The sequence below is a fragment of the Achroia grisella genome, unplaced genomic scaffold (genome assembly GCF_030625045.1).
Source record: "Achroia grisella isolate CSIRO2021 unplaced genomic scaffold, CSIRO_AGI_Agris_v1 utg544, whole genome shotgun sequence".
Lineage (NCBI taxonomy): Eukaryota > Metazoa > Arthropoda > Insecta > Lepidoptera > Pyralidae > Achroia > Achroia grisella.
This window is the reverse complement of record NW_026712929.1, coordinates 3,657,387-3,679,772: the sequence shown is the minus strand read 5'-3', so window position 1 is coordinate 3,679,772 and position 22,386 is coordinate 3,657,387. Positions and strand designations below refer to the sequence as shown.

The 22,386-nt window shown below is 30.5% G+C and overlaps 1 protein-coding gene across 1 annotated transcript; it reads right to left on the bottom strand.

The window, feature by feature from the left end:
- Nucleotides 1-15,364: 15,364 nt before the first annotated feature.
- On the bottom strand, nucleotides 15,365-22,359 carry LOC131847901 (uncharacterized). Its single transcript, XM_059197597.1, has 5 exons — nucleotides 22,210-22,359; nucleotides 18,530-18,592; nucleotides 18,126-18,215; nucleotides 17,788-17,893; nucleotides 15,365-15,455 (listed from the first exon to the last, which is right to left on the bottom strand). Exons 1-5 carry the CDS (start codon nucleotides 22,340-22,342, stop codon nucleotides 15,410-15,412), a joined length of 438 nt encoding a protein of 145 aa, XP_059053580.1. The 5' UTR covers nucleotides 22,343-22,359; the 3' UTR covers nucleotides 15,365-15,409.
- Between the last annotated feature and the right edge of the window lie 27 nt (nucleotides 22,360-22,386).

Here is a 22,386-nt window from a genome sequence, read left to right as displayed (position 1 = left end):
AGAAAAGTGTTTACATTCTAATTATATATTTTGTTAAGTAGAATAATAAAACTTACATAATGATACAACGGAAAGATTTGTTACTTTTAATAATATTTTTATGATGAAATTAAAATGTTATCATATTTTAAGGATGATACTGGAATGGTGCACCAGCCTGTGCATAATGGATTACATGGCGTATCACCAGTCTATGTTAAGAAGATTGTAAGATGAGCATGAGAATGAGGTTAGTTAGCATATCGTTTTACAAAGGTAAGGTCTTACTATGAATTTATCACGATGGTTTCAACAAAAAGTCAAGGGGAATCACGGGCAAAAGTAAAGCTTGACATGTTACATTGCTATCAACGTGGTTGTTAGTCCCCATTACTAACAATCCCTTTATGATTTAAAATGTATTCAATTTTAAGAGGAAGTTTTTACTGCGACAAATTTGTAAAATATTATTAATAGATAAAAAAAGCCAAGCGTTTATTAATTAAATTGACTAAGTCTATAACCTGTTTTAATATTATTTCCAAACTTTAAAGATATACTAATTTTATTATGTATCAGCAAATAAACTATCACATACTTAAGATACTAAATTCTATTATTATCTTAATATATATTACAATAATTTTAGAATTTCGTATTCGTAATATCGTTAGGGTTTTGATACATAAAATATTTCTATTTTTGTAAGTTAGCCTTTATCGTCACTTCAATCACAACTTAATTTTTTTTAATAATTTAGTGAGAGATGAATTCCATAATTGTAATATAGATATAACTAATAATGTTGCCTGTAACAGGAAATGCTGTTTGTTTGGTTACATTATATAATTCTACTTCTTAATCTTTCTTAACAATGGCAACCTAAACATTATTATACCAGAACCTAACCACGTAATTCAACTAATACGCCGAGTTCAATATCAAAGTATATTAGATACCAAGTAAACTAATATTACTAACATATATAAGTATATCAACCAATAGTTTATAATGCATGAATATAACATCTGCTTGCATAATCCAATATGATCACTGCAAATTTCCCCCGAGATACAATATGTAACTCTCTAAATTTGTTTGCTCGTATATCTTCTAAGCGCGTGCTCTAGTCCTTTATATCTAGAAGCTACCATCCTATATTTTAAAATGAATAAATATAAAATGAAAATAGTTATACTCGGTAAGTATTTATCTAATTAGAACAGAGATTTTCAGATAAGTAAACTGGTTGTCAGTACACGTGATTTAAAGTAAGAATAAAAGAATAGGAATGTAACAATATTTGATATACCCTAATAAAGAAATAAAGTTAACTGAAACTTAAATAATTAACTGAAAATTAAATTTGTGAAAATATAGAAAAATTCTAATCAAACTATCGGATATTTTTTTATTTCTACTTTGGAAAAAAAGGAAGTAGAATTTTATTTACATTTTCCATCATATGAAAACTGTGTAGACCATAAATGATAGAATAAGAATTCAGTTATAAGTTCTTAGTTTTTCGAACCCAAAAAATGAGCAACCCAGCGAATCTGCAGCCAAATTTATATTAAAATAGAAACACGATAATTAGAATTTAACATTATGAGCAAGATGCTCATTAGCTGCCTGTTTTACAAAAAATAGGAAAATTGCGTTAGTAAAAATAACAGATAAAGAAGAGATTTTCCAGTACACTTTTGCTGCAACATCTGTTCTTTTGCAAAAATACATTCTCCAGTTATAATGTAGCTCGAGCAATCTTGAAAATATCTCGAGTACTCGCTTTGAGGTTGCAAAATAAAATTACGGCAAATGCATATTTATATGCTAGCGCTGCAAATGTTGCTTTTAACTTTCTTGAATAACTCTGCCAAGCAAATTTATCAGATACGTGCGTTGAGATTATATTTTTTTGTGGTGGCGTACAGTTTAAGTCGGTACAAAATAAAATCTATAACTTCAATACACATAAGATGATGTGACTAAAATTTATGATTCTAATATTGATAAGATTGTTGTATGTTTGTTATTTTTGATACGATGATCGTGGTAATCGATACGGCCTATACGGGAAATGGTTACCATAGCCTATGGATGGCTGAGACACCAGGAGTGTCACATGCGCGTTGCCGACACATATCAAACCATAATATACCCTTCTTGAAGAACCCCATGCAGTAGTCTCGTGAGAAAACCTCGGCAGATTGTTTATTATTCTTTCACACAAGAATTACTATGTGGAATCGAATTAAATTTGATAAATCGAATCAAATAGATCTTATCTTAGATACATCTATTTTCTTCAAGGCACATAGATGTAGAACCACTTAACAAAAAAACAATTCGAATCCAAATATAGAAATAGAATGTCTCAACAAAAAATACAATATAAAATATATGTATAAAATGTTTTGAAAAGATTCGGCAACAATAACTATAAATAATGATTCCGATAGTGACGTTACTTCTTTATCTATTTGTGCGACGGCGTGTTCTGTAGCCTCACTGAAAATCAGTGCTACGAGTAGTGACTATGCCACAGTAAGTATGCTGAGTGGGAGTTACTTTCAGCGGTACCAGAATATGTTGTATGATGATAAGTTACTGTTATGATAACCCTATTTAGTGATTCCCTACTTATGTAGGGTATATAACAACAAAAGCATTATTGCTTTTGTTGTTATATTCAGCTAATTTCTGGAAATGTCATTTTTGTTTACCATACTAGTACTTACTTTTTGTTATAATGAAGTTCACGAACCGCGGTATTAATACCTAAAGTTTTTATTTTGCAACGGTTTCCTCTTCGGTGTCGAGTGGAACGCGTGGGAGGTAGATTTGGAAAGGCCAGTTCGGTTAACCGAAGGGCACTTCATTACTTTAAAATATTACAAAATGTATAAATTTAATTTCGCTGTAGGAATTTAAATTTAATCTAATACAGGTGCCTATTTTTAAAAAGATATTTTTAATACATGTTTATGTGTTAATAATATTTTGTTATAAAACGAAATATTGTTATGATATTTACACGTAATTGCTTTTGTAATTACATGTCCAGGAAAAAATAATATTAAAAATGTTATACGATATAAAAAATGTATATAATGTACTCTACATTATTAACTGTTTTTTAACCTTAGACAAATATATCAATAATGTACCACTACTCGTTTAATAAGTACTAAAGTAATGAAATATATATACACAAGACCTCCATATTAACGACGTTAAATTTTATTTATGGGCATATAATGTAGGCGGCTATATTGAAATCTGATTACGAAGTAAACGTTTAAGTTTAAAATTACTTCAGTTTATAAACTTATAATTATAAAGTTCTATCTTTAAAGTTACGAAATTTGATCATAACAAATAAATTAACATTAACTGAGAGTCTTTAGAACATTATATATTGGGTCAGTAAATTTAGGTCGAAAGTTTCCCTATCGAACTAGCAACAGTGTATTATTAAACAAATTAGCTTATATTATTTAATATTAAAATCTCTGTCTTCGACTGGATATTGAATAGCCTGGTTAAAAAGTAACTATATTTCTTCTTTGTACATTTAAATACTACATATATATGAAATATTTCATTTTTTTAACGGCTAAAGTAGAAAATTGTATAAAACAAACCTACTTTTACATTCGCACAAAATTCTTCAAAATGTATTGATAATTCAAAACAAAATGTATTTTAAAAAACACGCAAGTTTCTTCTTGTGCTGAGTTTGCGTTCCGAATGAGAGAAAAATGATGTGTGAGTATATGAAAAAAATAATATGAGTATTCAGAAGTGCTTATATTAAGTTTATTTGAATAAAAAATATTTCTATTTCTATTTCATAAAATCTATGTACATAATAGAAAGTAGTATAATAAGTTTCACTCACAGTTTACGTTCTTCTTGAAACTTTGGCGATGATATTATCATAACTAATTTACAGGGTATGGAGCCATAGCTTATATGATGATAGCCATAGATTATAGGATAGCATTTCCTAATGCACTGTTCTTGTATGTAGACACTTAGTGGTATACACTGTCGTGCACCAGCAAAGAACTTAAATATTAAGAAAAAATCTTAACATATCTTGCTTAATTCGCTAGAAATGAACCAAAACTGTTTCTAATGCCTATACCGACTTACTTAAGGATAGCCTAGAGGTCGACATGGCTTTACCTAGGTCAGTAATGGTGTAGGTCAGTAATATTGAGGCCAATAATCCTCATTGTTACGAATCCTTCGCTTACATAGGGTTTACATTATAGTGGATACAGAATACTAGTATTCAATCAATTTACATCTATTCTAGTAATTTTATGTACTAACCGTGCCAAGACAAATAAGTTATTATTTCAAAATCATCCAACTAAATTATATTTACTGTAAGATTATGTCTGTTACTGTATCTATCTATTACATTTTTTTTTAAGGCGCAGCATATTTTATCTCCTCAATATAGAGAGAATTTTTCAATAGACACATTCCGTTTATACATGAGTTGACTCATAGAATATCCAGCGAAATTTCATCATTTTAATAAAATGTAAACTTCTGTTAAGCGTTGAGTTAAGTGCGTCCTATATTACTTACACTCCAGTTGCTTAAGCTGTTACAATTAGCACTTTAACATATGACAAATAAAAGCGATTTTCTTTATTACACTGAGCTAGTTAAAACTGAGAATGAAAACCACAATTTTTAATTAATTCGCAGAATGGCCGACCCGTGCAGTTGCTCATTAAAACAGGAACGTTGATTTTAGTTCAATTAACATTCAGAGTTGGAGAGCTTTGTCCTGCACGAATGGAAACTCTATTAGTGCTCCAAAAATATATTTTTGCTTCTGTTGTACATATTCCATATTTGGCATAACATTATGTTTTGGACGAACTTATTTTTTCCTCATTTCATATTTTTACAGTTTCTGGTGCCACGTTTCCTTAAATTAGAAATATAACATACTTTCCAAACTTCGCGTCTCTAACTTCAGCAGTCTAATTTATTATTATATATAAATGCTTATATTATATTTATATAATTAAGTGCTGAGCTGTTAGCACAACCAAATATTCAGCATTATCTTTAGGTTAGGTGATTTAAGTACAATATTCTTGTTATTAATATAATAATTACACATACTTATAATAATATACCTTCAAGACAATTGTCTTGAATAATTATTCCAGATGGGGTAATCAGATAGATATTGCCAACTGTCAATATTGTAGTGTAGCAACACTGGACATAAACAAGCACGCTTACAATTATACGGTCTCCAATATTTTTTGCTTTTTTATCAGTATTTTTATTTTATTTTATTTGTTTTATTGTAAAGATTTTGGTATCGACCCGATCCCAACCCATGTGATTGGTCTAAGTCGAGGTAGTAAACAACTGTATGATCAATAAAAATTAATTTTATTTTATATGTTATATATAGACAACAAAACTCACAATATTACAATACCGCTTCTCTATATTTAGCGTTCTATTTTTAATTCATTAAATATTTAATGGCTATTTATGGTCGCAAATATTTTAAATAAAAATAAAATTAATATCTACCTAACTACATAGTATACTATGATCGCTTATTTCAAATAATTCGTATCTGACCAGCTTTTAGAGCGCTTTGTATAATTGAAATTCTATATTTGAATCGTGGTTTTCAATATGTAATACTCGTACAAGAAATCGATTATAACAAAATACATTAATTTAAAATAAATTATTGCATTATGCTCTAGTCTCATTGTGAACTTTAAACTTATATAGTGTTATAAAAGTGGTTAAAATTATAATACATTTTCTAATATTTAAAATTTACAAGTACTAATAAATTAATATCAAAATGCTTTTTTTTTTTCAAATATATAGTCGGGAAAATGCGAAGCAGATGAAGTTGTGCTTGTCAGGTAGTATTAAATAAATTAAGGTGTAAACCCAATTATAAGGTTTATCTTACATCAGGGAAATCAGACGCAAATAAAACAAATTAAGTGTCCTGCTATTGTGTGAAACACACGTTTCAATTAACATTTAAGAGAATTAAATATCTCGTACATCTGCGTTTATGTGAGTAAATTAGTAATATTAAAAAAAAGCATATATATGTACATGTACATATTTATATTAACGAAATATTTACAATGGATATATATACAAGAAAGCGATTCGGTCGCGAAAGTCAAGCTTTCTTCTTAACGACGTAACTATAGGCAACTGTGTTGCCGCACGATGATAGTAAATTCGCCACAAGTGCTAGGAATATAACGCAACTTCGATCATCGGAAGTAAAACCAAACCGCTAGACCACTGAGGCTGTCAATGCACTGCAAATAACTTGCAAACATTTATAATTGAACCAAAATGTATAAGATTGACGTTATTTATTCAAATATATTTAGCAAATTGTGGGCATGCCAAGTGTTACGTTCATCACAACGTCAACAGTTAATAATGCCTCTCCTGGGAAAAGGGAATTGTTAGTAATATATAATTGTAAAGCTTTTAGAATAAAACACCATGAACACAGGTTATGAAACAATATATAATGTTCTAAGTATAAAATAATAAAATTTAAGTACTGTTTTGTTTTTAACTATTAGAACATTATTCGTGGGATCAAATCATCAGAAGTAGCATACGAGTATGTTCCCTTGTTCTAAACGATAAGAATTTCAATCTAGATTTTTATTATGCATAAGAGTACATTAAACAAATTTAAAAAAAATACACAAAGCACCATGTATTTGATACACACTCATACATACCTACTCTTTTTTTAATAGTTATTGCGGGTTCAAAGATCTTGTATTTTTTATTATGGTCGAATTACGACGACTGGGCGACCACTAGTTAAAAACGTAAGTAAAGTGTTATTAAAACTAATGATATCTTTATACATATTTCACACTTCTCACTAAACATCGCTATTGAAGCATTACCTAGTTAAAATGACTCCACAATGCCGTTATCCATTTAATATGGCAACTCCCTTTATAGCGGAATTCGTTGCTAAATAAGACATAATTAATCACTTTCCGCTACTCCTTACACTCAGGCATTTGCCTATTTCCTCACGCAAAACGCCAAGTTTGTATTGTTAAGTTAAATTAATGCGAATAATGTCAGAAAGCGATATTAATTGCCACCTTGTTTTAACCAAATATTCACATTTAGGCGAGAACTGCAGCGCCATCGCGTGGTAATTACGACATTAATATTTGAAAGTTCCACATACGAAGACGTGGCAACTTGATAAATGAACTTAGGGTCAAACAAGCGTCAAGTTGTTGCACCGCTCTAATAAAATACATATCATCCCTTGACCATTACGCTTTTGTATATGTTAGACGTATTAAGAGCAATAATATTTAATTAAAATCAAGAAATAGTACTATGGTATCAAAATATACCCTAGAAATGGACAAAACCGTCTCCTGTAAATATATACAGAAATCATAAAATCTTGAAAATACTTCAGAGATTTTATGTCTAATAAAAGAAGGTAATATTTCGCATTGAATAATCCAATAGACATAACATAATAAATACTAAAGGTAATGTAGAATAATTCATGTGTTCAATTAATTCTATACAACATTTTTTAATATAGATACTTATATTTGTGACATTTATACACAAAAATCTATAGATTATCTGAGCCGCCATGCAATCAAATAAATATTGCCAAAAATGTAAAAGAAATTTATAATCAATATAAAATAAAATTACATGTCATTTCTTATTTGCCTTACATGCATATAATTTGTCAAATTTTTGCGATATTGCTCCATACTAGTATATCCAAGTACTTATGGTCTAATTAAAAGAGATAGTAAACGAATTATTATCTATTTGGATGAAAACATCTAATTACTTAGTAAATATAAAATTTACTGGCATAGAATTATAATCAGTGAATCACTAAATAATAGCCTCACTAATACAGCTAAACGACTAGAAGATTGTTCTTTTGTTTTTTCTTACTATTAATATTGGCGGCTAATGAACTATATCAATTACACATCGGCAGACCTGTATACGTAAATGATAATCTAATATTAAATTAAACAGTGATCGTTAAGCGTGCAAGAAAGAATAAGTCCCTAATTTGGGGGAAGCCACGTTGATTATCACCTCGCTCACGTCTCCACAAATTGATAGTGTACGTGAGCCACTCACTGCTATGACGCTCATTTTCGGATGTTTTAGGTTCCGGTTCCGATACCTATATAGAGACGAATGACTCCATCCGATATTTTATAGCCAGGTGTATTTTATTACATTAATTGTATCGTGGTCTTTTAGTTTTCTCGCTCTACTTAAAAGCGAATTAGGTTGAATCTGGTAGTTACTAAATATTTCTCACTAACTGTCGTAGTGTTTGAAACATCAATAAACAATGTAAGTAATACCAAAAGATAACGTAGGATTCCTTCCCTGCCGCCCCAGATACATATTTCCAATAATGTCATTATACTCATTATATTGTACTGCATTTAATATTTTTATAATTATAAAAGATTTTGTTTCGATAATAAATAGGTAATTCTCTAGATACCATCTCTATACAAAAAAAAGCTTTAAAATCTGACAGACACACTTTCGAATTTATAATATTAGTATCTATTTTAATGTCACATATTATTGTCACTATTTATCTACTGTCACGCCAGAGAGGACCACATACCACATGCTTCAATTACTTGTAAAACTGTTTTAAAATATATTTGGTACATAGATGTATATCACACATATTTATATAATTTAATTAGACAAAGCCTAACTACACTAGGTATTATATGCTCTAACTAGACCACTACTACATTTATGATGGACATTTATATTTTATGAACTACGTGATATTTCAGCTTCATTGTATAAACGGAAAAATTCTGTTGACGTCACTATAACTTTTCTTGAACGTTCCACAATAAAACATAATTATATCATACATATTGAAAAGGTTAATTTAAATGTCAGTAACGGTAATGTTATTTCGTTATCTAATAACAGATCATTTTAAAAAGTACAAAGCAGTGCCTAATTTTCCGTCGCCTACAAATATAAGCACCCACCACGTTATAAAATGCTTAACTCACTCACGAATACCTGTGTCGCAGTATAATGGCTACAATAGTCTACAAAAATAGTAGCATTTGTACCGACATATGTACACAAAATTAATAATATCTGAAATTAAATAATATACTAGTGGTTTTAATTGAAGGAACAGGTTCATTTTATTTATCTTTACGTATTTAAGGAGTAGTGTAAGAATATCAAGAAGGTATTGACTTGATACACAACTCCTGGTTTATTTACTTCCACAACCCTCATCAAGTAGAGTCGGTTCTGAATACTTTAACTTTCCATATATTTAACACTCTATATGAGACCTCTATGTACTCTGGATGCCTGCATTCTTTCACACTCGTGTTGCAATATGTCAATAAATTTTAACAAATAACTTACACAATGATTTGTTATAATATTAAATGAATATACAAATTAGTAATATAAGAATGAAAAGATAGCTATAGCTATTATTAAGAAAGCGAAGAATTTGAAACAAACACCATGAAATTAGCATTATAAATATTACAAGTTAACTTTAACAACATTTGTGGAGTCCTTTCGGCCGTCAATTGGCGTCAGACGTCGTTAAAAGCTGCTTGTCCCGCTCGTTTGTACAGTTTTCAGAAGTTGCCCGAACAAATGGGACGCGCTGCCGCCCGCCGCCCGCCGCCCGCCGCCCGCGTCGAATAGCTTCACAATTTACTTTTTCATCTCTCACAGAGGGCCCTTGTTGTTATTTGACATTAGGTACGCTTTCACGAAACAAGCTTTTAACCCTGTCGCGTTTGAGGGCGCTTAACGTCATTAAGTATACAACGAGTTCGCGGACCCTTGTCCGAATTTTTTGCAATATGCAAAATCGAACACTTTTTGTAGGTGCCTTTTGTTTACCGGAGTGGAAGTCAATGGAAATTCAAATGAATGAGTTTCTTTACAAGGGCCAGTAATTCAAATACCGTTTGACAACAGACAAATGAAATGAAAGTTTTCTTGTTTATTTATTGAATTGTAGAAGTTTAAGAGACTCCTGTGTTGTATGTACCTCGACTCTCGAGTCCCTTCCACCTCTCAAAACTTAGATTGCTTTAATACCTGCGTTCAAACGATGTGATTGTTTCCAATGAATGCCTTTGATACAAAACTTTCATTAATCTCTACCATTTCAAATAACCGAATATAAATTTATTAAACGCAAATAATACTGAGTATATAATAGTTGAGTAGAATAATTATGTATTCTAACTGTAAGGTTGGACTAAAACAATTGGACGAGTATTAGAACAGAGTAACAGACGAATCCAATTTTCTTAAGGACTAGACCCAATTTCCTGAATGCTCTATCAAATATGTGCCCAGATCGTCCATGTGGGTCACGTATTATTCAATAAACCCAAAATTAATACCAAGGACGTGAGGCGAGTCTGTGAATTGGACTTTCTGTTATTTTGCTCTAAATATAGATACACGATGAAGGGCCAAACTATTTACTTATTACTATTTACTTAACTCTGAGGAAATTGGTAGCAGTATCACGCATTTATTAGGATAACTTGTTGAAATAATCATTTCATTTCAGGGAAGAAAGCTGTATAGATGCGGTAACGAAGTTTCCTCTCGTTATAATTATTTAACCACGCTAATTAATAAGACACGATAAATTTGAGAACACCCGGCAAAATTAGGGAATATCGTCATGCTGCCCGAGTTGGGAGGCCACTCACGTCCTTTATTAAATTTCTCTAAAATATATAAATTTAAATACAATAAATTAGAAGTGGAGCCCAAATCATAAATTGTGTGAGTTTCAACTGACTTCAATTAGGAGAAAGTTTAATTTCCACTCTTCGATTGTACTTCATGTCTATGATAATTGACATCTTGAATAAATTTGCGACGACATTATTTATTATTATTGTAATCGTATATAATGATGTTAGTTTCTGTTAATTTCTTTTGGCAACAGACAGTTATATAAATAAATAAAATTTATATATAATTAAATAATTATTTTAACAAAAGCTTGAATTATTAACAATAGTAATTATAATCTATGTAGTAATTATAAACTAATTATAGTACAATAATTATTTTCAACAAACATGTTCCAAGTAAATCAAAGTTTATTGATCTGTCTAATTATTGTAAACAATTAATATTAAAATTTATTGTCGGATTTTATTAATTTTTATATCTTATACATAAAAGTGTAAATAAATTTTTAATATTAATTGGTTACAATGATTAGACAGATTTTATTCTCGTCTTATAAAGTCTCAAAAACCTTACACAACCATAAATCGACTATCAACATTACACTTCACACATTTCATTTTGTGCCTGTAATAGCTCATCCCAAAAGCATTTACGCACCGATTACATTATCTAACGTTACATTTTCTGAAATAAATTCTAAAAGACAATGCGCGTGTTCATCGTATACGATTACGATTTTTCTGTAAGAAGCTACATAACTTATGAAACTTATTTTTAATTCATTTATGCTATCAATCATATATATTATTAATACTAAAAGAAAAATATTACTAAACATTCAATAAAATTGGAAGGTAAGCCTTATTTTTTGTCTGCAAATCTTCTGTAGTTGCAGTTTTTATAAAACTTTATAATTCCCCTAATTTTAGATAATACGATATTATGTAACATTATCTTATCTGTGGTATAACCGAATATCAGGTATACGCTGGCGGGGTACCAGTGGATGATGATGCCATAAGCATGAAGTCAGTCAGATAGTCCATCCTGCCTAATTTACTAGGAATTTACTAGGGGTGTTTCCAGTCCATCTGTACAGATCGAGATCTCCACATGGATCCCTCTCCGTCTATGGATTATCATTATTAATAATTGTCATATTCCCCCTCTTAATACCACACCCCGATACCCCGATATTATATGCATATTAAATAGAAAAGTAAACAAAAATTGTGATCTTAAAATGGGATCAGGCGTATTTTCCGGCAAATAAATTAGGCAGATCCGGACAGCACTCTAAATATTATCCTATTTGAACCGATTAGTCGCTACAACGTAACAAACAAAGCAAATGGATATACTTTTTTGTTTACGCTATAATCCTTTGTTGTAGGTTTCGTTATGAAGGCTGCTATTGTTGTTTCCTTTATCTATCCAGTTTCCCGCAACTTTCACCCACTAAAGAAGTTTCTGTGAGAATTTCCATAGAAAAATTAAAACCGTATAATAGTATAAAAATTATTATCTAACCTAACATTTATGGAAAACTTTAAACAAACAAAATAAGTACTGAGGATGACTATATACCACAAAATATACACACATTCGAAAAACACTATTTTATAAAATGTTAATAGGCTACTATAGTCACCTTAGAAGTATATATTTTGTGGAATTAGGTTATTATGCGGAAGCCCGTTTTTTTACTTAATAGATTTTTTGTTTTATTCTGCTACTGTTTCTATGCGTGAGCCTAAAAATATTCAGTATGGTATATTTTTGGGCCGACCACCGCTACCGGAAACATTACAACCTTTCCCTCTAGTGATTGAACTCCAATCTTTATTGGATCCCATATTCCTCTACAGTCTCCAGACGTAGTCTACTTCCCAAATAGTCAACACTAGGCTTTCAAACTAAATATATCTAAAACTCTATTCATTGCCTAATGATGCCTCGTCTAGCTGTGAAAAGTAACCAACAGACTGACAGGCATATTTTCTTATTCATAATATTAATATAGAATGGTTGGATGTAAAGTACATCAAAGAAATGCATATTTAGGTATACGTATATATACTTGAAAGGTAATTTATATTTACCCAAAAGTCTCTATGTATTTATTTTATCTTCGAAGTTATTTTATTTTCAAAACAGCTAGTAAACATTTAATACGGTTTTGGTAAGCATATCAAAATTCTTAGTGTTAGTTAATTTATACATTTCATCTAATAATATCATTAATCATAGTGTAATCTGTATAAAACATTACGAAATAAATAATAAATTGTACAATATAAAAGATACAAAATTATCTGTTTGTTACATTGTTCTCTATTTTACACTCATCAAATCAAAGTTGAACTTACAAAGCAAGCTACTTGGTGGCTGAAATAGGTGAGACAACTGCGCACAAGACTTCATACAAAGTGTACTTCGGTAAAAGTACAAGTAATATTTAAATTATTTCATAATTATACGAGTAAAGTCGAATGATAAACAACAGTATAAGACTAATAAAGTAAGAATAGGATAGCTTCGGATCTCAAAAGTTAATTCTGACTCTAAGACTAATTACACGCCTTTGCAATTCTTTAAGTAAGAGCTAAACAGTCCTTAACAGAAATTTCCAAGAATAATATTTGAGAAAAAATATTAAACAGTTCATATAAAAATAAGCCATGACAATCAAAAATAATCTTAAGATTATATGGGTGGGGGCAGTTAATATACATTAATTAATTTAAACTATTGAAGAACATATAAAGGACAAGTTAGTCATACAAACTAAATAAATATTGATATGTATTAGAAACTCAAAATTTTCACTACATCTGTGTCAAATTAACTGCCCGTTTTTATTTATTTTTGTCATACATTCCCTATTAATGTTACAGATTATTAACTGGTCTTGTTCAAGGTATTTATCGTAAATGGGGAGCTAGTTTTAAACGTAAACACATGGTTAGCATCACATAAGACAAATTCGCTTACATTACTAATCGATTACTGCATGAGTAGGTTGAGACCTGAGTACACAATACCACGATCTCTGCGTTTGCAAGATTGTTTACCTGAGTTGCTGATACCACGAATAGCTTTGGATAATACGATATACGCTAACAAACATTGTAATCTATAGTATAGTAAGTTTATACTTACGCATTTTTAAAGTTGTAACTTTGATTAATATTTCACAAAGAAAAATATTTATTTTCATTAATGTGTCATCCATTCACTTTTAGTAGGCAATTAGCAGATTTTTCAGAACAATTCACACAACGCCATGTAGCAGCTTGTGTTATGGGTACTAGACAACTGATATAAACAGATGGATACTTTTTTTTGTAAATAAATACATTCATACATCTACATATTATATATAGAAAACACCCAGAACGATACAAACAGTCATACTCATGAATACAAATGTTTGTACCATGCGAGGAATCGAAGCCGCGACCATCGGATAGTAAAGCAGTATGCTAAACCAGGAGACTACCGAGGTTGTCATACTTTTTATAAATGCAATGGGCATATGTAGGATACTAGTTGAAGTACTGGTAACCCTCTCTTATATACTCATACATGGATATCAATTGATACCCTTAATGCATCACCATTCCAGAGTAGGTACTAAGATGTAAGACGAGTCCTCACTCTATTATTGCACTTCCATACGTTACAACTGAAACATAGCTTTTTAGGCAAGATATTTGCTGTTGAAAGTACTTGATAATGAAATACTGTATAGACGCCTATACTGCCTGTAGAATGTTTTTCGTGAACTAATTTCCTTTAGAACCAGAAGCAGTCCTATTTTACTATTTCTTGATGAACCAGTAAATGTAGTAAGTTATAAATATTTTATTATTCATACATGTCTATATGTTATCATGCTCCAATGACAGTCAATGAAATGATGATGAAGATATCAAAATTGATAAGGATTGATTTGGTAATAATACAACTAGTTTATGTATAGCTTATATTTCTTTCCCATTTAATACTAACTACATTCATCGGTTCCTTATATCATAGACTACATACATTAATATTACCTGAAGGGCATAATTCTTATATATTATACAGTAACACTGAACCTATTTACTAATGACAAGATATTTTGTGATATAAAAAAAAAGTATTATTATAAAATTGTTATTAAGGAGCAATATGTTTTAAAATTCAGTTTTTAATAATAATAATAACATCAATTACTTTAATTTCAGGAACGGTAGTCAGAGATTGTCGACTGTCGAAATTATTAAATAAAAAATAACAAAATCAGTATGACGACAATATGGTAGAAAATACCCTCTCGATAACAAATGAAATATCAAAACAGATCCATCTATACTTTGAATACAGTTGAAAATTATGTAACAACTGATAAGCCATGTTATGCCACATAATTAATAAAAGTAACAAGAAAACTATCTATTACTAACTATCTATTATTTATTATGACATAAATTATTATTTTCTAATGATAAGAATATACGCATCATTAGTCCACTTTAGAATAATGGTTAATGTTATACACAAAAGATAGATATATATTTATAAAATTATCTAAAAACTACATATAAACTGTTGACAAATACGAATAAATCTATTCTATGGGTATTTTTATATCATTACTCTGTGCGACGTCAGTGCTGAAACAAATAAAGTCATCATTATACAACTACATCCGTTATAAACATTTTCCAGGAATAAATGTAATATAATATAAGATCTAATTTAAATTCTATTTTAGGATTCTAGAAAAGAAAACCTACCTACCTATTACCATGGAGCAGCATTATTTTATTTGCCGTAGGGACAATAATGTCCCATGTTCCTGTAATATTGAGGAGAAACTGTAATTTTTTTAATAACCTTTTATTAACTAATTATAGGTCTATTATAAATCAATATGATCATTATCATAGGAACCTATTTTCTAGTAATATACATATTGGTACATAGTTTAAACTTGTGTTTTTTTTATCTATAAAAATATTATAAAAGACAAGATTCATACTTTGTTATGAAGTACATTGATTACATATACATTTTTTTTCGTTTACTAATAGAGGACATCACACTTTTTATAGACAAATAAGCTTGCTCACTTGATGGTAAGTAATTAACGCCGCTCATGAGCATCCTCAACACCAGGGAAATTGCATATGTGTTGCCGGTCTTTTAAGAAGACATAACTCTTTTCTGGAAGGTTCATATTATGGAATCAAAACTCTTTTTTTTTAAAAGTATCATCAAAAACAGTAAGTTATTTTAAAAATACAATCTCCGATAAATATACATATATATTACATATATATATAATGTAAATTTAATTCATTTTGCTTACGAATAAAGGTATATTAGTAGTAAGTAACATAGACTGTATTTTATATTAACAAAATGGTGTTTCCTAGAATTAATAATTACATTCAGACCGACTGGCTGGTGTTAGTATAAACAAGCACTAGTACCTACTAATATTGTATTTTTCTCAAACATAGTTGCTGCTGGTTGAAATATTAAAACATTCTTTTCAGGAAACGAGTAAACTAGTCATACCCTTTTTACAGTAAAACGTGGGAGACGAGTTTACTTATTCTGTTACGTGAAGTGGTAGGGCATAGGAAACTTATGAACATAAAAATATCAAATAGATCATAAGATATAAATATTTTCCAGGAAATCTAACACATAGTATTAATAATTATCTAAGTATTCGATTTCGGTGAATAACCCATATGTATCCTATCATATTGAATTCTTGGAAGGTAAAATATTTCCATCAATATATTTATATTTGCGGCCTGAATACGTAAATCGGCTATCAGATACTTTGTAAGACCTTCCTTGTGATTTCATCGAAGTATTAAAACACCTGTACTTTAAGTATTCATGGCTTGAGCATCTAGATACTATACGTTTACAGCTACTAGTATAAATAAATATCTGTTCATTTTAAAATAAAAAGAAAATCTTATTAAGAACTTGAAACATAGCAGGTTCTACTCCATCAGAAAACACTTTAGTAATTTATGTACCTACCTTAAATACTCAATAACTAACATTCTTGTATAATTAAAGTTAATTGATAAAACTTGTTAAATACTCAAAGAGTCATTTCATACTGAGCACTCAGCTATTTCACTAGTCCAGGTCCAGAAAGGAATATCTTAACTGCTTGAACTACCTACATAGTTGCACAAAGTTTGATGCTCAAAAAGGAATACTTAATTTGAGTTTCCTGACTGTAATCGTAGTGCATAGTTTTCGTGCAAAATGCAAGAGATGTAATAAACTAATTAATATTGTTCATTTAGTAACAGAATTTTAAGCCCGATTACTAAATCTATAGAGTTTAGTCCAAAATATCTTTTATTTCTAGATCTTTTATTGCAATGGTAAACAAACTAACCACTATTTGAATGAAGCTGACAGCACTCATGTATAGACATTAACGGAACTATAGACATAAAAAATGCCCTGTGACTCCTAGAGAACTCCTAATTCTTTCCCATTCCTATTGACTTATGTACCATAGCTCTTACCCTATTACTTTTTGTTTCATTATATTTTATATTGCAATATCTCATCTTTTAAACCGAAACAGTTAACTCGGCGCCAATGACGTTAAAATAATTACGTGATCGATGACACCTGGTCATCATGACCCATATTTTAGTGGAAAATTATGAAATTAAACAACATACCCTAGTTTTAAAAAGATTTTCTGAAATAAGGGTCACATGTAGTAAAATAAAAATATATTTTCTATTAACCGAAATGTGCGTTAGCAGCAAAAATATATGAGCCTCGGGATCCACTTACTTACTTTGTAAAAAAATGTTCCTATGTTCTTATTATGAACAAATTAATATCACCCATACTATACCTTCAAACCGGAACGCCATACGTAATAAACTTTAACTCTGTATAACATTAGTGTCAATATACTGCATTATTTTTATTTACAAGTTAACTTACTCATAATGTGGATAGTGTTTCCCCTGTAACATGAGGGACAAAGCTGTTTTAGAGCTCCTCTTGACAGGTTCTTCTTCCGCTCGTAACTCCTTGCTCAACATGTGATCTGGAATACGTCAGTGTTACAACCTTTTAACATTTATTTTATGTAATGCGTTTTGTTATTAATTAATACTTATATTTGTTTTGTATTTATTTATTTACAATGATGATAGCTATAACACAAATGACAATATTCTACTAGTTGTTTGATACCCATAATAACAAGTGCAGTCACTTCGCATGGGACTAGATGGTGCTGTGTTAATCGTCAACGGTTATTATTATATACGACCTACTTTTAAAAGCATTTGCAGTTCTTTTCCTATATTCTTGTTCTAGGATCGGCAGTAAACCTGGATACAACTGTAACGGCGTTCGGTAGAAATCTGAAATAACAAATGTATAGATAAAAATGTAAGTTTTATAAAAAAATATTCAGTAATATATCACTAATTATATATTTTGTTAAAAAAAATATAGTATAATAAAGCACCATAATAACTTAATATATACATATAATTCTACTAAATGTTGCTGTCACTTTCTAAACGGCGCGGCGGCGGGATTGAGTAGAATAAAATTTTGTTCAGGAATGTACAATCTTTACGACTGACTCTAAATATGTCCTTTTTTTTAATTTTTTATTCATAGTAACTTCTATTAACACTATTCTATTATTTGTAGTAATAAATACACTTACACAATGAACGCTCTCCTGGACCGGCATCCAGCATGGCTTCATCTGGACGAGCACGTAAGTAGTCTGCAAACAGAAGCACACTGCCGTCGGTACGGTTATTAAGTCGATACCATGCATACATAGAATCTGAATCCTTTAAAAAAGAACTGTAGGACGTACCTATGTCAAATAATTATTAAAAGATTAATTAATAAAATTTCTATATCATCGTCATCATCTGCTTCTTTCTTATAGGTAGGTATTTAATTGCGTTCGGCGTAATATAAAACAATATAAAACAATCAAAATACGGTAATAGGGACATAGGTACGTATAACAAAAATGTAATTAATCATTGTCTATGCTTAGAAGGTAGGTATAAAGTGAGAAACACTGTTATTGGGGACTCTATTAACATAAAAGGACCCAAAACAATATTTTTTCTATTTTTTGTCTGTATGTTTATGGACGCTATTCTGAGAAATCTACTTAACCGATTTGGTTGTGGCTTTCACAAATGTGTTATAGTAAACTTCACTTAAAAAATAATATTTCTTTTATTTAAGTCTAGATGATACTGTATAATATATCCATAGTTAGTATTACTATGTAATATTATGTTATCTGTGGTATTACATTAGGGTTCATTCCCGGGAATTCTCGGGTCGAGAATTCCCGGGAAATCCTTGGGTTCTGTTCCCGGGAAATCAAGCTCGAGAAAAGTCGAGAACTCGAGAAATCAAGTACCTATATAGAAATTAAATTGTCGTTTGTTGTATTGCGTGGCGGCACAATAATACGAGATATTAAGGTTTTCTTTCATGTATTTTTTTTTGTTTTACAGAAACTATTTTTGTTTACAAGTTTAAGGTAGATTTTTTCTAAATAACCAGCCAAAAATGGTGCTGTCATTATAAATATAAGTCTGAATAATATTAGGTCCTAACATATGAAAGTGGTGTTTTATAAGGGAACCTGAAGTATTTTTTTTTCAAAATATAACATGTTTATTTAAGCAAACTATGTACCATTGCTATTTATGCACTTTTGTCATCTCATAGGTACTTCATTGATCCCTTTACTGAAAAAAACATTTGAACGGGAAAATTTGGACATATCAATAAAATCTTTGTACTTTGGACTGCCTCATCGGATTTGAATTTTTTCCCAATCAGTTATCCAAATTTCGAAAAAAATGGTAATCTGTTGGAGCAAGATCCGGGGAGCAATTGTAAAGTCTTAGACATTACAATTGAATCTCTTCTAATTTGGTAAATGTCAGTTGTGCAGTGTGTGGTCTAGCGTTGTCCTGAAGCAGCAGTAGCCTACGGCGATTGACCAGCCTCGGTTGTTTAGCAGCTAGCTTTTCCATTATGGTTTCTCAATTGCTGACAACACACATCTGCCGTAATCATCTGGCCAGATTTAAGAAAGCTGAAGTGAACAACACCGGAACTAGTCCACTAAACGCTCGCAAGTAACTTTTTTTGGGTCAATTTTCGCTTGGGGCAGGATTTGGTTGGTTTGCCAGGGTTCAGCCATTGCGATGAGCGTTTCAGATAATGATTCTGTTTAAAATCCCTTTATTATTATGCCGGTTGACTAATGTAACGCAGCAGTCTACGCGAGTTTGTCGATCGAAACGCGAATTGTCTACTCAATCCATGAGGGACCCACCTTTTAAGCTTTTTCACCCTCCCAATTTGCTACAAGTGGATTAATACAGTTTTGTCACTAACACCGCAACCTGAAACTAACTCTGACGTGGTTTGTGATGGATCTGCTATCATAATTACCAACCTTGGACTCCAGCCGCCCACGGGGATTGTTTTGCAGGTCGAAATTTCCAGAACGAAAACGTTGCAACCAACAATGCATTGTGTTTTCTTTTGCGACACCACCACCATATACATCATTAATCCTTCGAGCCGTTTCTGCAGCATTAGTGCCATGGCGGAACTCGTACTTGTACTTGTAAATGACGCGATATTTTAAGTTTTCCATTTTGTAAGCTGAGTGACCCAATGAAAAAACCAAGCACATGTATTACGGTTTTCGAAAAACAAATGCATGAGTGAATAGCCGTATAAATTTGAAATTGAAATTTCTAACCAAAGAGGAGTTATTTAAGATCAAAGTGGCCAGTACGACAAAACGCTAATTTCATATTTAAGAACCTAATATATTTCAGTATTTAAAAAAAATGGCTTATTCATAATATGTATAATGTTTTTAAATAGGTATACCTACTCAATAAAAGTTTTATAATTAATTTTATTGTTAAATTTTATAATTAATATTTAACAAAAAATGCAGTGGTTTTCGTCTCAAATGAAACCACTGAGTTTTTTGACGTTATTAGAACCAAATAATATGAGAAAACGTACGTAAATGTAAATTTCTCGACAACCCGAGAAGACCCGAGAAATTAACCTCGAGAATTCTCGAGACCCGAGAAATTGAAAAGCTCGAGAAATCATGAACCCTATATTACATACATGATAAATAGTTAACCCTTTCTAGATAAAACCATTCTTAGGTATCTTTTTTAACTAAATAAGACACAAAATACTTACCTATTAATACGAAACCGCAGAGGATTAAGTGTAGATATTAGATAATAAAATAAGTTTTATTACGAAAAGAACCAATTTAAATTATGTTTTATGAACAAACCTGCCGTTATATCTAAGGATCGCTTAATTAACTCTTATATTAATTAACAGCGAAGTGTTTCCACAATTTTATAAGGGAATATTATATGATTATACTCTTCACTCGCCTCATTATCCAGAAAATGTTAGACATTAAAATTTTTTATTGTATTTTTATTCAAAAATTTTCATTGTGTTGCCGCGTCGAATGCTTATGAAATACGTCTTTTAGAACATTCTGGATATTTTATATTGAACGAAAGAAGGACGAAGTCAGTCGATTTTCAACGTAAGAACTTAATGGATGATCTGATAAAGGTCGCCTTTATAAAAACAATTCATTATTATCTATAAAAAAACTGTATATTTGTGAATATGATAAGCAACAATAACAATACATTGTTTTTGTTTTAATTAATATAATCACAGCATGATTATATTAATTATATGTAGGTTCTTGCTTATGATCATATAGGATAACTCTTCTACATTTTGTTATTAGTTTTTTAATGCAATAATCCGGCATTGATAGAAACAATTTAAAATATTATACGTTTAGTTCTTTTTACACATTGTCAAATACAAATAGTATGAGCTTACAACTTGTTGTCTAGTTATAAAACTGACATTGTGATTATATAAAATAAAAAAAATAAACAATTTAAATCTTCTATATCTGCCATAACTACGAACAAACAGTATTGTATAAGAAAACTAATAAAATGTAAACTAAAACAATAGACATCTATTGTTTTAGTTTACATTTTCATCATTGTATCAGTTTCAATGCAAAATACCAGTATATACACGAATCAATAGGGATGACAAGGCATCGTTATGAGGGTGCTATTTGTTATTAGCTTCCAACAGTCGGCTACCGCACGAGTCGCTCAATTGAATAGAAATTCAATTGTCATAACAGTCTATTATACCTACAGTGGAGACAATAAAGACGAAAATTAATTACGCAACGGACGTACTGAATACCACACATTTTTCTAATTAAAATTCTCTCACCATTAATATGCAAATTGACGACAAAAATACCTTTATAGAAATTGAACCCGTCTTTACCGACGTCGGCTCCCCAGACCTGAGTGAACGCCAGTACCGCCAAAATTGATATAAATGCTTCTCTCATTTTGTGAGATTTTATTAAGACTAATGAGCTGGCGGACATGGCACGGGTTCCACCAGATTTATCACCTGTGAGATGGGCACTGG

Coding starts and splice junctions, on each gene's coding strand:
- LOC131847901 (XM_059197597.1), bottom strand. CDS start 22,342: ATGTCCGCCAGCTCATTAGTCTTAATAAAATCTCACAAAATGAGAGAA. Junction 18,593..22,209: donor CGGGTTCAATTTCTATAAAG/GTATTTTTGTCG, acceptor TTCTGTTTGCAG/ACTACTTACGTGCTCGTCCA. Junction 18,216..18,529: donor TCCAGGAGAGCGTTCATTGT/GTAAGTGTATTT, acceptor TTGTTATTTCAG/ATTTCTACCGAACGCCGTTA.